At 45.4% G+C, this 19,123-nt stretch overlaps 1 protein-coding gene across 1 annotated transcript in view; it reads right to left on the bottom strand.

Moving 5' to 3' along the window:
* Nucleotides 1-19,123, bottom strand: part of calcr (calcitonin receptor) — a 180,824-nt gene that overhangs the window by 158,684 nt on the left and 3,017 nt on the right. The window contains exons 3-4 of the mRNA XM_070880001.1: nt 14,389-14,501; nt 8,987-9,078 (exon numbers count right to left, since the gene is read on the bottom strand). Coding sequence (XP_070736102.1) covers nt 8,987-9,078; nt 14,389-14,501 — 205 coding nt within the window. The remainder of the gene's footprint in view (nt 1-8,986; nt 9,079-14,388; nt 14,502-19,123) is intronic.

Genomic DNA, 19,123 nt, shown 5'->3' with positions numbered 1-19,123 from the left:
ATCAGCCCAAGATTCAATTTTTTTGATGAGAATCGGGGTGCAATGTCCATTTTTTTCACTGAGCGGATTTTTTTCTTTTTTGAGGGGAATTTTTCACCAGTGATAATTTTGGGAATCTTAGCTATTTTTTGGGCAGCAATCGGGTACTGGCGGATTGTTTGGAAATTCTAGCCCTTCATAAATTAAGTCATTTTTAACATTTAAAAACTTTAAAAACGGGCTTACTAGTGCCCATGTACCAAAAAAAAATGAGCTTAATTTGAAGATCCTTCTTAAATGATTGCAAATGGGCATAATTGGCAGAAACTCGCTATGCTGATTAATTCAATCTGGGGGAGTGCCCAGTTTTGTGGGTGGGGCTGGCTTCCAGTGCGATTATTTTTAAACAGCATTAATGATCGCAGAAACTCTACGATCAATGAAACTTCCGTTTCAAATTCCTTGATTTTTTAAGCTGGTTTGGCCGATTTCAGACGCAACTAGCAGAAATTCTTGTCCATTGTGTTTTTCGAACCTTCTAAAAGAACTAGCCGCCATTTCTTCTCCTATTTAATTATAGAATTTATCTCATCTGATCCATTGAGCAGGTAATTTTCAATTGACTTTCTTTCATTGTGTTGAAGTGCTCCAGCCCTCTTCAGCAATTGTCTATGGAGTGATCCCAGCTCAGTCATTTTAAACCAATAACAGCTGGCTTGAAATAATAGCTGGAAATGTCTTTGTGCGTTTTCTTTTGATTGTGAGAATATTCCTCTGGGTCAGCTGATTCTGCAGCTTATCCTTATCCACGGGGGAAAATGTCTTATTGGAATTTGGAAGATAAGTTGCATTTCTTTATTCTATATTGACAGCTTTTTGTGTATTTAAAATTCATGTTGTGTTTGAAAACTTGAAGACTACCTGCCTTGGAACTTTAAACACCCAGCAAACAGTAACTTGCACTTTGATTGTTTAACAAAGAATTCCAGCATGAAACAGTACATATTTTTTCAGATGTGTAACTTATTTTTGTGTCTTCAAGCATATCTACAAGGTTCATATTTTATTTAAAAGTTTATTTCCACTTTGATGGCCAATGTGGGTGTTTATTGTCAAATAAAAAGGAACTGCTTCACAGAATCCTTTAACTATATATCACTCTGCTCAATGTGAAGCTAGTGGATATTCTTGGCAGTATTCTATGTTGTCTTTGATGAAATGTTAAAAAACAATAATTTATCACTATGAGAAAGGCAAAAATATTTGCAAGAGGACCCTGTGGCGATATAACTTGTCATTGCTGTGGATTAATGGGCCCAAGTTTGCCCCTCCGGTTAAAACGACGCACCTACCTGAGGTTCGCCGACTTTGTAGACGAGAAATGGCACCGAAAACTTACATCGGTATTCTCCCCACTCCTTGGAACGTCGTAGGCCTTGGCGTGGCACAGCACAAGCAGTGGGGTGGGGGGGGGGACGGAGAAAACAGTGCTGGGTCCTCTGCACATGCGCGCTAGAGTGTGCGTGCATGTGCAGTAGCTCCTCGTCCCCAGAATCTATGTGCGTATGCTGCAGGTTGTGTGGGAGGGGCCCGAAGCACACTGCCCCTAGCCCTGGCTGAATGGACTCCGTCATCGGCGGCCAGAGTGTGCAGAGCTTGCTATAGACTCTGTGCAACAGTACCCACTGCTAGTATTTTTCTGCAGTAAGGCTTTGCTGAAGGTATTTATTTATTTATTGATTGATTATGTGGTCCTAAATTCTTCTTTGATTTACATTCAAGTTTACTCTTCATCTGCTTTCAAAAGGAATTCTGTAAAATAGTTTGGCTGAAACTGTTATTTACAGGACTTGCTATAATGTATTTGCTAGTTTCCCAATCCATTTTTTAATCTAGTTGTTTAGTGCTTTGTAAGTCTTGGTGTAGGTGCAGGTCCTCTCAGCTTCCTTGTATTTTTTATTATTGAATACTTATTTTTGTGCTTTGTTTAGTGCTTGGTGCTTTAAATGTACTGCTTTGTTTTGTGCTTGGTGCTTGAAATGTACTTGTGCTTCTTTAATGTTGTTGTGAAGGTGTTTAGTGCTTTGCAAGGTCCTCTCACTTCCCTTCCCCTCCACGCCACCCCCCATCTCTGGCTACTTGCGCTGATTTCTTAACTCACCGCAAAGTTTTTCTATGCGGCCACAAGTGGCCACATACACTGGCCGAAGTTAGTTTGGAGTAACTTTTAGCTGTCTAAATTTGCTTAAATGGCCAAAACAGGTGTAAGTGGCTGGTAACGCACCCTTTTGAAAAAATAAACAAAACTAAAAAAAAACCTAACTAACTCACTTACACTGGAGCAATTTAAATGAGCAGAATTGCGATTTTTAAGATACTCCAAAAAAATCTAGTTGCTCCAAAAAAAGCAGAGGAACTCCTGGGCAAACTTGGGCCCATAATCTCAGAAAGAATTCAACAGCATATTTGTCTTTCAATGTATCATGCCAAATTTAATTAAATAATTTTTACTAAGACAAATAAAAAAGGTACACATCGTTTTGTTAAGAATTAAAAATATAGCACTATCTGAAAATGTTTCCTTTTTGGTGCACAATGCCTGATTACTCTACATGTTAAACTGTGTTCATTTCTGTGTGTAAAATGAGATTTGACTGCACACTGCTGGTACCTGCAGGTAAAATCTTTTTTCTACTCGTAAAGCTCAAAGTTAGACCGGGAGAATCAGTCATAGAAGTGCTAGCGGTTATCGAAGTTAATAGAATCAAAATTAGAAAAGAGGTAAAAATTTACCTTCACAATGCTAAATGTGGTAAATCTTTAATTGGCAGTTGATAAATAGAAGTACCAAACCACAAAAGAGCTTGGTGTTTCAGACAAACTGTAGGAATGTTTGACAGTCATGATTACTGACTTTTTATCATTCAAAATTGCTAATACGTAGCAGAGGGGAGTGGAAAACAAGGTCATCATCATAACCCATAACAAGAAAAAAACCCAATACTTAACAAAATCCCCCACATAACTTGATTTGGTCAGTGTGGAAAACGTGTAGGCTTGTTCTTAGCTTATGGTTCCTGTGCTGCTGGCGTGTGAAGGCAATAATATCTGTGGAGGCCAGCAGCCAAGGATGAATAATGGAAATATGGGGATTGGAGAGATATTCCAGTGATTTGCTTGACAACCTTTAGAATCAGGTGTTATTTATGCAGAAAGTTCCCTCAGGATATTAAATGGATGGGGTAGAATCAATGACAGAGTGTTTGAACACAGTCTGTGGGCGAAGTGGGCTTGATGAGCTGACTCATCTTTTCAATGTTAGTTTGATTCACTCATATTTCAGACATGCAGGGGTAATTTAGACTTTCTGCAATAGTATAAAATTGGTTATAACGAATCAGCAGCTCAATTTACATCTCTCCCGATTTTTATTTCCATCGACTTCAATAAAAAGCGGGAGAGCGGTAAAATGGGTCGCTGATTTGCTATCCGCCATTTTATACGAGAGCACAAAGTCAAAACTACCCCCAAAAGGTTGAGGTTCTAAACTCCACTACAAACTTGAGCATATGAGGTAGGTTGATACTTCAGTGCAGGACTGAACGGGTGATGCACTGTCAGAGGTACTGGCCTTGATTTTAATTGTGCGACGCACTGGGAGCGGGGGAGGCAGGGGCGGGTGGGGGGGCGATAGCGAGCAGGAAATCCAGAAGTAAATGCAGTGCCTCTGTCAGTGGCTTTTTAACTTGGCCACCTCAATTTACTTCTGGGTTTCCCGTCCAATCAGCAGCTGCATGCATGATGTGGAGCCACATGACTCGATTACAACTCCAAACATGCAAATTGAAGGAGTTTGGAGTTGGGATGAAAAGTGAAGCAAGTGGCAGAATGGAATCCAGATGATCAAAGGCTGCGCCTCGTTTCAGTGATGCCTCCCTGGATGTGATGCTGGGGGCTGTGAGGAGTCAGAAAGAGATACTCTTCCCGACCAATGGGAGGAAAACCCCTGTAGCTGAAACCAAGAAGGCATGGTTGAAGGTTCGAAAGAGGTCAATAGCAGGAGCTTGGTGCCATACTCCTGTATTCAGTGCAGAAAGCGCTTTAATGACCTAAGCAGATCAGGTAAGCTGAGCACAGTGGAACATTCACCTACATGTTGCTGTGTACATGACCCCACTCTGCCTTGTCAAGCCTACTCCATCACATCACTCCTCACACCTGCTTACCTTGCAGGTGCACCCATTCTTCTCTTTCTATGCACTTCCTCACATCCCCAGGCATCCATCCACCACAGACACTCACCCTCATCCTCTCCCTTATAGTCATCCTCACCATTGGATGCACACATGCCATTACACTCACTTTGAGAACTGTTCTTTCCCTTCTTGCAGCAGAAGTGAGCACAGAACACAAGGGAGAGGGAGCGAATCGGAGCGGGCCCTTCGCAGATAATGCAGCTCACAACTGCAGAAGAGGAGGCACTGGTAATAAGTGGAGTTTCTGCATCCTTAGCTGTTGGAGATGGAGAAACAGGCAGCTCCCAGCTACCTGGTGACACAATCAAATAAAAGCCACACACGTCATACAGCACTCAGTCATGTTGACTTGGTTTCAACAGCAGAACGAAATATGAAAGTGTTCATCATGATACCTTGCAACATTCTTACCTTGCCAGGAATAATTCATATATTTTATTTCCACGGAGCACACATGCAGCACGTGGACGTGGTGGGAGCTGAGTCCCTCTGAGGGTGCACCGTCACAGGACTCATGCAGACCATGCACCAGCTCAAATACTCATACTTCGGTGAGATTATTAAGGCAGATAATTGGGTTTTCATCTGTTGACTCACACTTTACAAATAAGCAAGAGCAGATATTGGAGACAGCGACAGCAGTGAAGAGTTTGTGTTGGAGGGTGCAGCCCTCTCCAAGCTCTGCTCAGCTGCACACAGATGCTGTACCATGGGGGTCGTCGATGTCTACTGCTTCTCTTCAATGTGCTATGCGCTGATAGGCCTTTAAAGTGGACTCACCATGATTTCAGACAGATTGGAGGAGTTCACCTCAAGAATGAGGGGGGTGATGTCACAGGTTACTGAGATGATGTCTTCTTCTATGGTTAGAATGGCTAGTGCCAAGGACTGCCATATGCTCCAATCAAATGAATCCATGCACACCTTGAACACCACCATGCAGACTCTGGATGCCAACATGTCTGCCACATTAAATAGATGGACAGATACCTTAGCCTTGGCCTTACAGGGCCACACTGATCTGCATCAAAGCGTTCACCAGCACAGTGGTAGCAGTGGAGTGTGGGTGGTCCATGGAAGCGATGCTGGTGAAAAGGGTAATGGAATTGGGGACTCCACACAAAGTGCTTCGACTTCTCACCCACAGTCCACTGTTCAGTCAGTACCTCACATGCTGCCTCGACTCGCGATGGCCAAGTCGTCCCCTGCACAGGTGCAGATGGAGCAGTCTTTGGTGGGGGCCCTCACCGGCTCCAAAAGCCAGAGGACATCGGCCAAGAGCCTCTCAGCAGTCAGGGCAGGTATCTAAGCAACCTGCTTCTACCTCGGCTGAAGCCACAAGTTTTCACCATATAGGAGTAGCAGAAGGAAGAGTAAGGCTTCTTAATTACACAAAGGTATGCACATGAGTGTCTGAGAAAATGTTGTTTTGGTAAGTTTTTGATCTTTACTTAACTCATATAAATGTTCTTTTCATCACTGTTCTGTCATGTCCATTCTTGGGTGTTGGGTGGTAAGTGGCTTTCTAATTTGTTTGATGATGAATGTGATGCCATGAATTGATGGGGGCCAACGGGGGTTGTTTAAGGGGTAGTTGGTTTGTTGCAGAACTGTTTTGTGTCAGTGGCATTGGGGGTAATGGTGGCGAGGGGAAGAGTGACAGTTACATTTTCTGCTGGCATGGGTGCACGAGTGCAAGCTAAGTGAACCTCGCATTAATAATAGCATCTTTGGCACCCGGCCAACAATGTGAGCAGCTGGTGAACTGTCCTAATCACCCTACTCCTCTTCTTCTTTCTCCTTCCCTAGGAATTGTCCAAGGAGAATTTGAGCTCTTTGCTTTGTTGATCCTGCAGTTCTAAGCCTCGCTGTTGCGCAAACCATGACTATTCTGGACACCCTGGGGCCAAAATTCGAGGTCCCAGAAAGACCTGTTACTGTCCGTTTGTGGTGGCCATGCGGCGGAATTCCGTGCCCGCTGCTTTGTGATCAACTGGCTGCCCTGACCCAAATTCAAGCCTGTCCCCACTTCCGTTCCACTGCTGCCGACTGCCGCAACCACGTCATAAAAGTGTGCACCGGCGCTATTCCTCACCTGCAGAATACACTGACCCAAATTCACCTGAAAAAATCATTGCCCCGCCGCTTGGTGCCCCTGACAGCTTTCCCTGTCGGTGCATCTTTTGTCCCTTAGTCTGCCTTACCACCTCACTTCCGCCCCCACTATAACCGGCTTCCGGCTAACTTTTAAATAAACGGCAAAGTCCCGGAAATCGACGGAAAGGCCGCCTCAACGATCCCGGTGGAAAAAACTTCACGAAAAAGGTAGGTCCGCCAGCTTTCTGGCGGCCCTGAATTTTGGCCCCCCTGGCTGGTACGTACTGAAGGGCGCCTCCAGATCTGTCCGGGCACCCGAAGCGCATCTTCAGCATGCCGATGGCCTGTTCAATCCCACATCTGGTGGTAATATGGCATTCATTGTAGCGCTGCTGGGCTTCAGTGGTCTGGTTTCCTATGGTTGTCATGGGCAAAGTTTAAAATGGATATCCCTTGTCACCTAGCAGAACCCCTTAAGTCTGCTTCCAGGTGCAAACAGATCAGGGAGCGTGTACTGTTGCAGGACGAAATCATCATGGTAGCTGCGCATAACTGCATAAACATCTTTTTGTGCTTGCACACCAGCTACACATTGATGGAGTGGAAGGCTGGTTAATGAATATTCCTGGTTGTTCTGGGGGTGCCTGGATTTCCACATATGTGCAGACGATGGTGTCCTGCACCTGTGGGAAGCCAGCCGGAGCTGCAAAGCCAAGTGCCCGCTTGTTCTAACTGGCATCAATGGTGGCAAGTTGACGTAATCGCTGGCACTGGCTAACAACCTATCAGTGACTTGTCTTATGCATTTGTGGGCAATCGACTGGGAGATTCTGGATATGTCTGTGGTAGAGCTCTGGAAGGATCCAGAGGCAAAAAGTTGAGGGTGGTGGTCATTTTGACAACCACTGGTAACGAGTAGCTAGGTCCAGCAGGTGCAGGTCTTCTAGGAGGCTGCAAATGTCTGCCACTACCTAACCTGATATCCTGAGCCTCCTGAGACACAGGTGTTCAGACATGCCAAGGAAACTGAGCCTCAGCCCATTGATCCTGTTTTGTATGCTGGCACTCTCTCTGCTGGCCCCTCTCTGCTGGCCCCCTCTCTGCTGGCCCCCTCTCTGCTGGGACCAGCTGTAGATGCTGCTGCTGGTGCTTTTTCTGGTCATCGTGATCCACATCTGAGGTCCAATCTAACGCAGCATAAGCTGCACCCATCTTGATGCGATAGAGCAAACCTCCAAAGTGTGGAACGTAACCTCTAAATTGTAGAAAATAACCTTCAGCACACGTGCTGTGAACAAACCCTTTCCCACTAGCATTGTGAGTACTGAATATTTATTGGCATATTTCCCCGAGATTGTTTCAACCCCCTCAATTGCCGCTGTGTTCTCACCTTGGTTTCACTGGCGAGTTTCAGGAAGCCTGAGAAACCCATGGACCCGATGTTAAACTCAAAAGAGTGTGTCAATATTGCTCTAATTGAGCAATTAACATATGGAAATTGACAACCTGCCTCTCGCTCTCGCTCTTGCTCTCGTTCTCGATTGCATGCACGCAGCCTAATGTATTCCAGTCAAATGTGAAAGTTGGCGGGCTGGAGCTGGTATTAAACCCCTACCCACATCCAAAGCCACGTGCTCCAGCAGAATAAAATTCAGCCCACTGTCTTTCACAGCAGATGTTAGTCCTGTCTGCCTGTTCAGGTGGATGTACAAATTCCCACAGTACTATTTGAAGGAGAGCAAGGGAGTTCCTCTGCTGATACGGTCAACATTTATCCCACAACTCCCACTAGAAAAAACAGAATAACTGGTTAATTATCCCATTTGATGTTTGGGGGACCTTGTTGTGTCCAAATTGGTTGCCATGTTTGCCAACATAACAACAGTGACAATACTTCTAAAGTACTTCATTGCCTGTAAAGCGCTTTGAGATGTCTTGAGGATGTGATAGCTGTTCATTTATTTCTCATTCCATGTTTACTGTTTTTAAGAATACCATAAAATCAATCACAGTTTTATATGTCAACTGTGATTGTCCCCTCTTTCCACTTGTAACTCTTACAATGTTGGCCCCCGAGACACTGACATGAGTATTTGTGCTGGCCAACTTTCTAATTAATATTACACTTTGGGATAGAAATTGGACCGTGATACACCCGTTTTATGGGTGTAAAATGCCACAAGAAAGGCCAATTTCGGGGACCAAAATTCTGGGCCCCAAGGACGACTGAAAGACATTTGTCCTGATATTAAGTTGGACCTTTTTCCAGATGTCTGGGCGACCACTTAAAACAGGCTTTAGACCCTTTCCATATACTAATGAGGGACCTAACACCTGTTTCTAGAATCCATCTGGGAAATTAGATGGCCCTGAGTGCAGCAGGAGCTGGGACTGCTCTGCTTAGGTTTAACTAGAATGGATGCGGCCTAGCAGCTAGGTCGACCACGCAAATGATTGAAATGAGGCCTGATGCCCAATTTCTGGTGAGCTTTGGCCCTCACATTGTCTGCGTGCCATTGGATCTCTGCCCATATATGAGCTATAGCCAATTTATAACCTTTTACCTTTTTATTTAAAGTAAATCAGCACAAGTTGGTAATACACTTCTTCCTGTTTGGGTTAAAAAAGAACGAACTAAAAGTTGAGATACTTACTTGAAATGGAAGAAAATAGCCAGAGAAATCAATAACGATATAATCGATAGTGTGTGACCCACAACTGCCATGTAGTAAAGGATGCGTGCCACCTGGAAAGAGCAAAAGAGAACATTATTGACAAAGGAAAGGTCATGTAATTGCATAACTAAAGTTTTTTTTTAAGTATTTATTATTCATTCCTGAATTTTAATCAGAAATGAAGTTAATTTGAAGTTTACTAACATGCATCTGAAATGATTATAAAAATTGATTGCACTGGTGGCACAAAGTATTATAATGTTTACATGTTCCTTGTGGCGCTCTCCACAGATGAGCTTTTGTTCGAGTTAACCTGTTTTTCTCTTGAGATTGCATTTGAATTTTGTTAAAGAAACAACTTTGCTTCAGCTCTAACTATGAATCACATGAAAGGAGACATATCTTATACTGCATCTTTGGTGCCAAAGGACGAAGAGACCCCAACTAAGATTCTGAGATAATAATGGGGCTAATTTACATAGCCTCCTATGTGATTGTAGAAATCGGCCGAGAATTTTGGGGGTTTAGCACCACCCGTTACTGCCAGATTCAGGGAATAAAACGGCAGCTGCCGCTCTTCCACCCACGGCGGCTGCCATTTTTAGATGCTGATGTCTGCGCTTGCTAGGATATGTAGACTATGCAGATTGTGACATTAGTGAGTGTGCAATGCTCACTTGATGCCCGATCTGCGAGTTTCAAGAACACTGCTGCACTTACCGGGAAGGCATAAGTGCGACTGGCTGAACAAGCATTCACAAGCAGAAAGGAGGCTCTAGCAGCGGTATTTAAAGGATCATCAGTAACACCTTGAACCTGACATGTTTCTGCAGTTTGACTGGCTCTGTGCAACTTTCTGCAAATCTAGCATCTTTATTAACTTCTTTCAAGGTTCAAAGGTAACAGGGAGTGATGCTCCAAGTGGAGAATACCTTCATTATTATTTAAAGGCTTCTGTTCACAACACTGGCTCACAGTCATGGGGGCTCTAATGGCAGTCCCTCTCACACTCGAGTATCTTCGGGAGAAGGAGTGGAGGCAGACCTCAGCCTCAGAGCAGGGCGACCACAGCTCTCCCAGTGGCAGTTGTAATGTCTGTAAGCTTATAGTGTTTGCTGTGCTCTGTGAATATATCACAGCTGTCAAGATCAGTGTGGCCCTCAATTTCTTCGCCAGCAGATCCTTCCAGTCTATGGCAGGAAACAGAGCTGATATCTCACAGGTCACCATCCATCGCTGCACTGAGTTACTGAAGGTCTCTACACCGGGAGAAGGGACTACATTTTCTTCTCTCTGTGCAGAGAGAAGTAGGACGAGTGCACATGTGCTTTTGTCAGGATAGCGGGCTTCCTTCTGGTGCAGGGCGCCATCGACTGCACACACATGGCTTTGCAGGCGCTGAATAAGAAGCCTGAGATTTTCTGTAATCGCAAAGGCTTCCGCTCACTTAATATGCTGTTGGTTTGCGCTGCACCCAGTGATTCCTGATGGTAATGCTTGCTATCCTAACAGCAGCCATGATGCCTTCGTTCAGCAATCTTCCAGCCACCACATGAAACTTGATGACTGCTCAAAGAGAAGGGTTATCTGCGATCCACCTGGCTCATGACTCCCCTCCGCAACCCACCACTTGTGCCCAGCACTCATATAATGAGAGCCATGATTCCACCAGGAACATCATTGAGCAGACCATCGGGGTGCTCAAGCAATGGTTTTGCTATCTTGTCAGCTCAGGAGGAGCCCTCCAGTACTCACCAGAGCAGGTGTCCCATTTCATGTTAGTCTGCTGCATGCTCCACAACTGGGCCATCATGAGGGTGCAGCCCTTGCCAACAGAGATTACAGGACCACTTAGGAGGAGGACGAGGGTGAGGAGGAGGAGAAAAAAGAAGAGGAGCAAGAGGAAGAGGAAGAGGATGAGGAGGGAGTGAGGAGGCAGGCAGCCAATCTCCTTCCCGGATGGGCTGTCCGTGAATGCCTCATCAGACTCAGATTCCAAGGAATGAAACTCCAGATCACCATTGCCCACCACATCCCCATCATACCATTCCTCTGTCATGGAATATCAGCGCCATCCTGAGCACAAAGCTAAAATGAGAGACACCACAAAAGAGGGGAGAAATTGGCATGGTTTGCGCCTCCCATTAGCGCTTCCAAGGGGGGGTTAACGAGACGCTAAGGGCTTACTGACTGGGAACAGCAAAATCAGCGACACTTGCAGACTTCCATGGCGAGTTTGCGCTGGTGCTAAAACTTATCACCTCAATCTCTTGTGTCCCGGAAATTGTGATGTCATCCGGTGTGCAGTGCCCCATTATTGCAATATTCGCTCCTGCCCCCTGCAGTATCGCCGGGTGTCAACAACGGCAGCTGCAAGAGGCGTTGTCACCTCGGCCACTTGGGGAGCCCTAATTCAAGGCAGTGGTGGTCAGGTAGGGCAAAATGTAATTATGTTCTCTTGTGATGTATTTTGCTTTTTTTCGACCCCGTGATTGCTCAGCCCTGCACTCTCTTAGTGCGCTTGGGGCTGCCATGCGCGTATCACAGGTGCCGTCGACCAACAGTCACAACCTTAAGATTCAGTCAACCCAACATTGGCCCTTCCCTTTTAAGGGAGGGAAGGAGCCTGTAAAACGCTGCCCCGAACATTGCTGAGCGCTCTGCCGATACCGCCCTTCTTACTCCCTTTAGCGCTCTAAGGGAAGTGGTAGCACTTGATTTAGCACTCCACTTCCCTCTTCGAGTGCTAAAGCAGAAGTTCCTGGCAGAATCAAATCTTTATTGCCCGATGATATTTTTGTGTTCCCACAAAAGTTATCGCCCCAAATGGGGATCTATGCAATTTCTAGCCCAAGATTTCAAACAAAATTACTACATTTATCCCAAATCAACTGACACATATTTCACACTTACAATATGAACTAATCACCCTTGTGCAAACCTTTAGTGCCCGTTGTTTGGGTGTCCTATCCTGTGCTCCTACCAAGTGTTCTTTCAGTAGCTGCAGCGTGGCAGGTGGAAGGCTGCTGAGTTTCCATGGAGGAGACCTCAGATGGCCTTGCAGGATGACCTCGAGCAGCTCTGGCCCTAGAAGGTCCGACTGTAGACTGCACCACCTTGACATGGGTGGCAGAGTGGCAGTGGTAGGAGTAGGAATGCTGTCATCCTGAGAGAGGACAGTAGGGTCCTGCTGCACTGACCCACTGCCACCCACATGGGGTGGCGTCTCAGTATTCCGAGCAATCTGTTAGAACACAGATTGCTGGGCCGCTGTGACACCATGCAAGCCCAGGTCAACACTCGTAAACACAGCTACGATCGCAGCAGTCTGAGCATGGGTGGTATCCAGCTGAGAGTTCATGAGCGCTGTCTGCGCTTCCGCTGCAGCACTAAGACATTGGATCACTTCTGCCTATGCTGCAATGGCAGTCGCGACATCCCCCATCACACGGAGCATCATGTCTAGGTCAACACAGTCTCTCCTGGCATTTTCCATAATTTCCAGCCTGGAAATCCTGAGCTTCAAGCTTTGCACAGAGCCCTGTGCAATGTTGGAGGCGGACTCCTCCATGCTCCTTTGACATTGCCAAGAGGCTCTCAGATTGACTTGCCATTGCACTTCGCAATTCGATGTGCATGCCCATCACCCTTCTTCTGAAGGTCGCCCCATCGACGTCTTCATCTGAGTCGTGTGCAGCAGGATCTCGCCCTATGGGGTGCTGGCCCCTGAGTTACCCTTTTCCCTGGCCTTGCTGCAGCCCACTTGTGCTTGGTGCCTCACCCTGTGCAGATCCCGCTTCTACACGAGCCTCTAAATTACACGCAGTGCCAGTTTCTGAGCTGGTGTCTGTGAGTGACAGATGCAGTGACACTGTGTCTTCTTCTTCTTCCCCCTTGCTCTTGTGCATCGCCTCGGTGACAGGCTGCTCGGGTGCTTGGTCTTGATTAACTGAAAGCAGAAAGACACAAGAGTCGGTTATGGTGAGTGAAGTTAGGGGGGAGCAAGATATGCATGCATACAGCATCAGCAGCTTGAAAGTGAGAAGAGATTGTGGGATAAGGGGGAAGTGGGATGTTAGAAGAATTAGGAATGAGCATACAGTTGTTGTCCCCAAGGGCTTCAAACTCACCCGTTGCCATGGCCTCCATTATCTGCTGCCCAATGTTCTCCAGCACTCCCTTCTCCAGCTGGCTGAGGTCCTGGATGGCAGCTTAGCCCCTGCCTCTCTGCTGCTGCTCTCAACGATTATGCGCCAGGCTTGGCCTGCAAGAGAAAGAGAAGTGCGTGAGTGTTGCAGCAGTGGTAAGGTTGTGAGAGTGAAGTGAGGCTATGATTGTGAGGTCTGAGTGGTAATAGGTAGAGATTGTTGTTATGTGAGTGCTGGGGACATGGTGCATTGAGCAGTGTATGAGGCTTGTGCAGCAGATGGTGGGATATGGCATTTGCTGAAGTCTTCACTCATCTTGAATTGCCATGTGAGGTCATTAAACTTCTATTGGGACCACAGTGCTGGCCATCAGATAGGCAGTTATCTTCTGACAGAAACTTTGAGAGGTGTGTGGCGAGGGCTTCCTGCCAGTTTGTGGGAAGAAGACAGCCCACCTCCTCTTCACAGCCGCCACCAGTGCCTCAAGAGCCACGTCGAAGAATCTGCGGGCTCTCTCCCTGTGCTGAGGCTCTGCCATGCATTTCCACTGCCGTCGTCTTCCAGCTGAAGTTGTGAGTGGCTTGACAATGACGTGCTGTAGTATCAATAGTCCAGTAAAGATCCCCTTTAAATATTGAATAAAGCCTGTGCCAAACATGATTGGGAATTAGACTGGACCTGATATTGGCTCACCTGTTGAGTGGTAGGCCAATGAGCAGTGGTTTTAGCATTGAGATCAAAACTACAATCATGTTAATGAGGACTCAGCACGAATTTGACCTGGCGCAGCTTAACATTGTTGGGCATTGGCACTGCCTGCTTCATGACTATAAAGCATGAAGGAAATAGATAAGAAATTTCAAAAGGAACTTGCTGAGTAGAACTTTGATAAAAGGTAAATAACCACCATTTCAAAAATGAACAAAGGATAGCTCATCATGGCCAATTCTCCATTCCTCCCCTCCCCCCCACTCAAGCACTAGACTGGCGCAGTGCTCCTGAAGTGCATGACACCTACCAGCACCTCTTTGTGATGATTTTGCTGTTCTGGGCAAATGTGGCCTAGGACACCACCACCCCCACCCCCCCACCACCACCCCTGGCAAAACTGCTTTAACACTATCTGTGTGTGTTAATTTAAATGTAACAATTAACATGCAAATCCAAGACAAGTTGCTTTAGACCAAACATGTCAGATGTGTGGAGGATGAGCTAAGAGTGGATGAGACCTACCTTTATTTTATAATCTGTGGATTTATTACAAAATGTATAGTTGGACCAAGTTCGATTGTTCTCTGGATGTTTAAACCAGTTTCCGTTTGCATCACAGTATTTTATAGCTTTTTCTTGAAAAAAAGATAAATATATTTCAGCAATTGCTCCATTTATAAACAAACAGGAGCTGAGACAAACTAGACCACACATATTCAAAATTGTTTTTACATAAAGAAAAGAAAATTATTCAATGATTTGATTTAAGCAATGCAAATAATATGCCAAATTGGGAATTTGGTGCCAAAACCTGATTTATTAGAAAAGTTAAACGAAGCAACTTTGACTTAAAGGAAGTAGACTTTATTTGAACTTGCTGCTTTACAATTATAGAGTTGAAATATATATTTTTTAATCTCAGACCAATGTTTAGATAGTATAAGAAGGGATTAGTTGAGCCCCGCCAAATTTGCAGGATTAGCTCAACTTAATTATTTGGGGGGATTGTCATTGGGTGAAAATAGCCTCATCACTATATATTTAAATATAAATTTAAATTTAAACTCTGTCTCATACATACATTTCTAATTGTCACTATTGGTAGTTTACTGACTTTGCCTTTGCTACAGGACACCTTGGGCTATTATTTCTGCTGTTTATAACTATGAATACATTTTCACTATTTCCAGATCCTAATATAAATAAATGAATTGATGAATAATTGTCTATCGTTTCATTTAGAGCTGGGAATGGGCCATTAAAGATACTTTCAGGTGGACTTTGCTTATTTTGGGTTTTGCTTAAGAGATTCTGGTAGCGAATACCTGCGTACGGCAGCTCTGAAGGTTGAGTTTTAAGTCATATATCAAAAAGAGCAGTGGTCCTAATATCGACCCCTGGGAATACCACTGTACACTTCGCTCCAGTCTGAAAAACAGCCCTTCACCACTACTCTCTGCTTTCTGTCCCTTAGCCAATGTGTATCCATGCTGCCACTGTATGTTTAATCGCACGGGCTTGAATTTTGCTAACAGGTCTATTGGGCTCAAAATTGGCCCACCCTTTTTTTCGGCACAGTCACCAGAGATGCGGCGACTTTGTGGGCTGAAAGGAGTGCCGAGAAAATGGCCGTTGTGTTGCTTCTCCCGGGGCTTGACATGGCCAGTCGATTGGGGGGGCGGAGCTGGGGCCCTGCGCAAGAAACAGTGCCGGCAGCTCTCCACATGCGCATTGGAGTATGCGCACATGAGCAATAGCTCCTCGCGTCCTGCAGCTTGTGTGGGAGGGACCCGATGCTCGCCGCCCCTATCCCTGGCCGAGTGGTCTCAGACACCAGCCGGGCCCCACGCACTGAGGCTGATCCCGATATTTACAAGTGTGAGGGTTGTGAAGCCGGGTGCTTTCTTCATAACAGAAGGTCGAGTCAGATATGAAAAACAATGCCACAAAAGTGTTTCAAATGAAGACTTTGTCAACATTCCTCACTTCTATAAACAAAAAGTACCAGGCAAGACATCCTAAAGCTAGCTTTAGATAAGCTGAGTAGGAACAGGAGTGGGGTCAGACAGAAAGGATTCTTTGGGAAGGAATTGGAGCTGGGGCTGAGAGGGCACCCTGGGACTGGACTTGCTGCATCGCTGTTCCCGGGCTGAAGATGAAGGTAGGGTAGGACTGACTTACTTCTGTTGCACCGGCCAGCCCGCTAACTTCCCGGGCTGAGTTTTGATCTGAAGGTAGGACTTAGTTTTATTTTTTATTTCTTCTTGAATGTTTTTATGTCTTCTTGAATGCTTACTACTTGTTCTGCTTTGTTTAGTGCTTTGCATGGTCCTCTCCGCTTCCCTTCCCGCCCCTATCTCTGGCCGAATGGTCTCTGATGTAGCTACCTGCACTGATTTCTTAACTCTCCACAAAGGTTTTCTGTGCGGCCACAAGTGGCCACATACGCTAGCCTAAGTTAGTTTGGAGCAACTATTAGCTGTCCAAAGTGGCCTAAATGGCCAAAAACAGGTGTAGGTGGCTGGTAATGCCCCCTTTTGAAAAGAAAATTAAACGAAAAAATCCTAACTAACTCACTTGCACTGGCGCAAATTGAATGTGCAAAATGGGGACTTTTAAGATACTCCGGAAAAATCAAGTTGCTCCAAAGAAAAACCAGAGCAACTCCCGGACAATTTTGAGCCCATTATGTGGTACTTTGTCAAACACCTTTTGGAAGTCCATAGACACAACATCAACCACACTATCTTCATCAACCCTTTCATTTCATTAAAGAACTCAATCAAGTTAGTCAAACACGATTTGCCTTTTAAAATCCTTGCTAACTTTCATTAATTAGCCCAGACTTTTCCAAGTGCCAATTCAGTTTGTCCCAGGTTATTGTCTCCAAGGGGTAGAAATTGCCCTCTGCCCGAAACATGGCGCACCTACCGTTTTTTTAAAGTTTTTCTCCGACGCAGTCCATGGTGCGGAGATACTGGAAAAAATTCAGCACTTTGTTCATATGGTCGAGTGCGGGGCGGAAGTGATCTCGCAGCGGGTCTTCCACTCCGATCAGTCACGCATCACTGACGTTAAAAAGGAGAGCCGCTGCAAACTCTGCAGATATTTTAGTTAGGACCACCAAAAGGGGGTGTCAGGCTGCCTGTTGGCGGTCCGACCGAACCTGGGGGCATAATTGTCGGCCCAACCTGGCAGTTGGCCGACAAAAAAAAATAACATGGCGGCCGTGGCCGTGCACCCTCCCTTTTAAGGGGGGCTGTGCCGCCATTTCACAGAGAGTGCACCCACAGCGGTGGGGCCTCTCCTGTGGGGCAATTTCGGGTAAAGGGCAATTTCGCGAGGGCAATTTTGCGAGGGATCCCCACCAGTCAGAAAGGGGTCGGCGTATGCAGTTTCTAAAATGGCGGCCCCTCCACGGAGAGTCGGCGGCCATTCCACGGCGCGCTGTAGCTGCCGTTTTCTGCTGGCCAGAGGCCTTATCAGGAGGGACAATTTCAGCCCCCAAATGTTTCAAGACGTTAGGCTAACTGTCCTGTAGCTGCCAGTTTATTGCTCTCCCCTTTTTTAAACAGGGGTGTAACATTTTCAATCCTCCAGTCCTCTGGAACCACCCCCATATCTGAGGAGGATTGGAAGATTGTGGTCCGATCCTCCAAAATTTCCACCCTTACTTCCCTCAGTAACCTAGGATGCATCCCATCTGGACTGTGTGATTTTTCTCCTTTGAGGACTGCCAACCTTTTAAGTACATCCTCTTTATCTATGTTTATCCTATCCAATATCGCTACTACCTCCTCCTTTACTGCTACATTGGCAGCATTCTCTTCTCTATTGAAGACAGATGCAAAGTACTCATTTAGCACCTCAGCCACACCCTCTGCCTCTATAAGAATATTTCCTTTTTGGTCCCTAATTGGCCCCACCCTTCCTTTGACTACCCTTTTACAAGCTACAGAGTGTTCTCTCTTTTGGTAAAATGTCCTTTTTTTATACTGCATGGTAGTTTCAACAGGAAAAAGGATTCGGTGGCAAAGAAGAAAGCTATGCTAATTTGCCACACTAATTTGCTAATGAAGCCTTGCAGCATTTAAAGTATCAGGAAATCAAAGGACTCTGATGTTATAAGCTGGGACGAAAGATGTCGAGCAGTGGGACATTGTGCTCCTTCGGGCTTCACCTGAAGGACGGATTCATTTATCTCAGCTTTTCTATATTTTAAGTATTTCCATTTGTACAGTAATAAACAGCAATTAAATCATCTGTATTTTCAGGGCAATTCAGGTCCCATTTGCCATGATAAATAAAGTAATAGATACTGACGCAACGTTATCAGCAGTGCTGCAGCATTATCAAAGGAAGCCAAGTGCATTAACTGCAATATCTTGCACAGCCAGACAAGCCAAGATAGATATACTTCATCAGTCTAATTAGCATAAACATAATAGACTATTTCTGGAAGTGTGAATTATTAATACACTCAGCCGACCAGGTAACTATAACACCCTGAAGAGCTAATTGGAATATTATGCATACCAGTTTTCTGCTGTAGTTTAGCTCATGGGTCAAATGCACTCCAATGCTAACTGAACTATTCATTGATTCAAGAAAAAGTTAGTGATTTCATGCAGTTGGATCCAAGATCTCTCTCCAATCACTACAGTGGTACATGCACTGGAAATCTCACACTGGAGAGGGCGGAAGTTTTCTGGTTGCATCAGCAAATCTCCAACAACTTGCATTTATATAGCAGGTTTAACATAGAAAGAAATTTTAAGCTGCTTCATAGAAGAGTAATCAAACAAGAATCAACATCGATCCAAAGAAGGAAATATTATGAAGAGTGACTAAAAACTCGTTCAAAGAGATGGATCTTAAGGAGGGTCGTAAAGGAGGAGACGGAGTTGGAGAGCCTAAGAGGTTTAGAAGGGAATTATCTGGTCATTATCATATTGCTGTTTGTGGGAGCTTGCTGTGTGCAAAATGCCTGCCGCTTTTCTCACATTACAACAGTGACTACACTTCAAAAGTATTTCATTGACCGTAAAGCGCTTTGAGACGTCCAGTGGTCATGAAAGGCGCTATATAAATCCAAGGGGCCGAAATTGTCCCGCCGTCCAAAACGGGGCGCACACATTCGTTTCGAATGTTTTTACTACCACAGTGGTTGAGGTGGCCTCTTGAGCGAAATTTCGCTTTTTGGTTTTTTTTCAGACGGACTGGAAGTCGCTCCTAATGAGGGTGGAAGTTGGGGCAG

Source organism: Pristiophorus japonicus, chromosome 5, assembly GCF_044704955.1.
Source record: "Pristiophorus japonicus isolate sPriJap1 chromosome 5, sPriJap1.hap1, whole genome shotgun sequence".
Classification (NCBI taxonomy): domain Eukaryota; kingdom Metazoa; phylum Chordata; class Chondrichthyes; family Pristiophoridae; genus Pristiophorus; species Pristiophorus japonicus.
The sequence above is the reverse complement of the archived record's forward strand: the minus strand, read 5'-3'. Positions and strand labels throughout refer to the sequence as shown.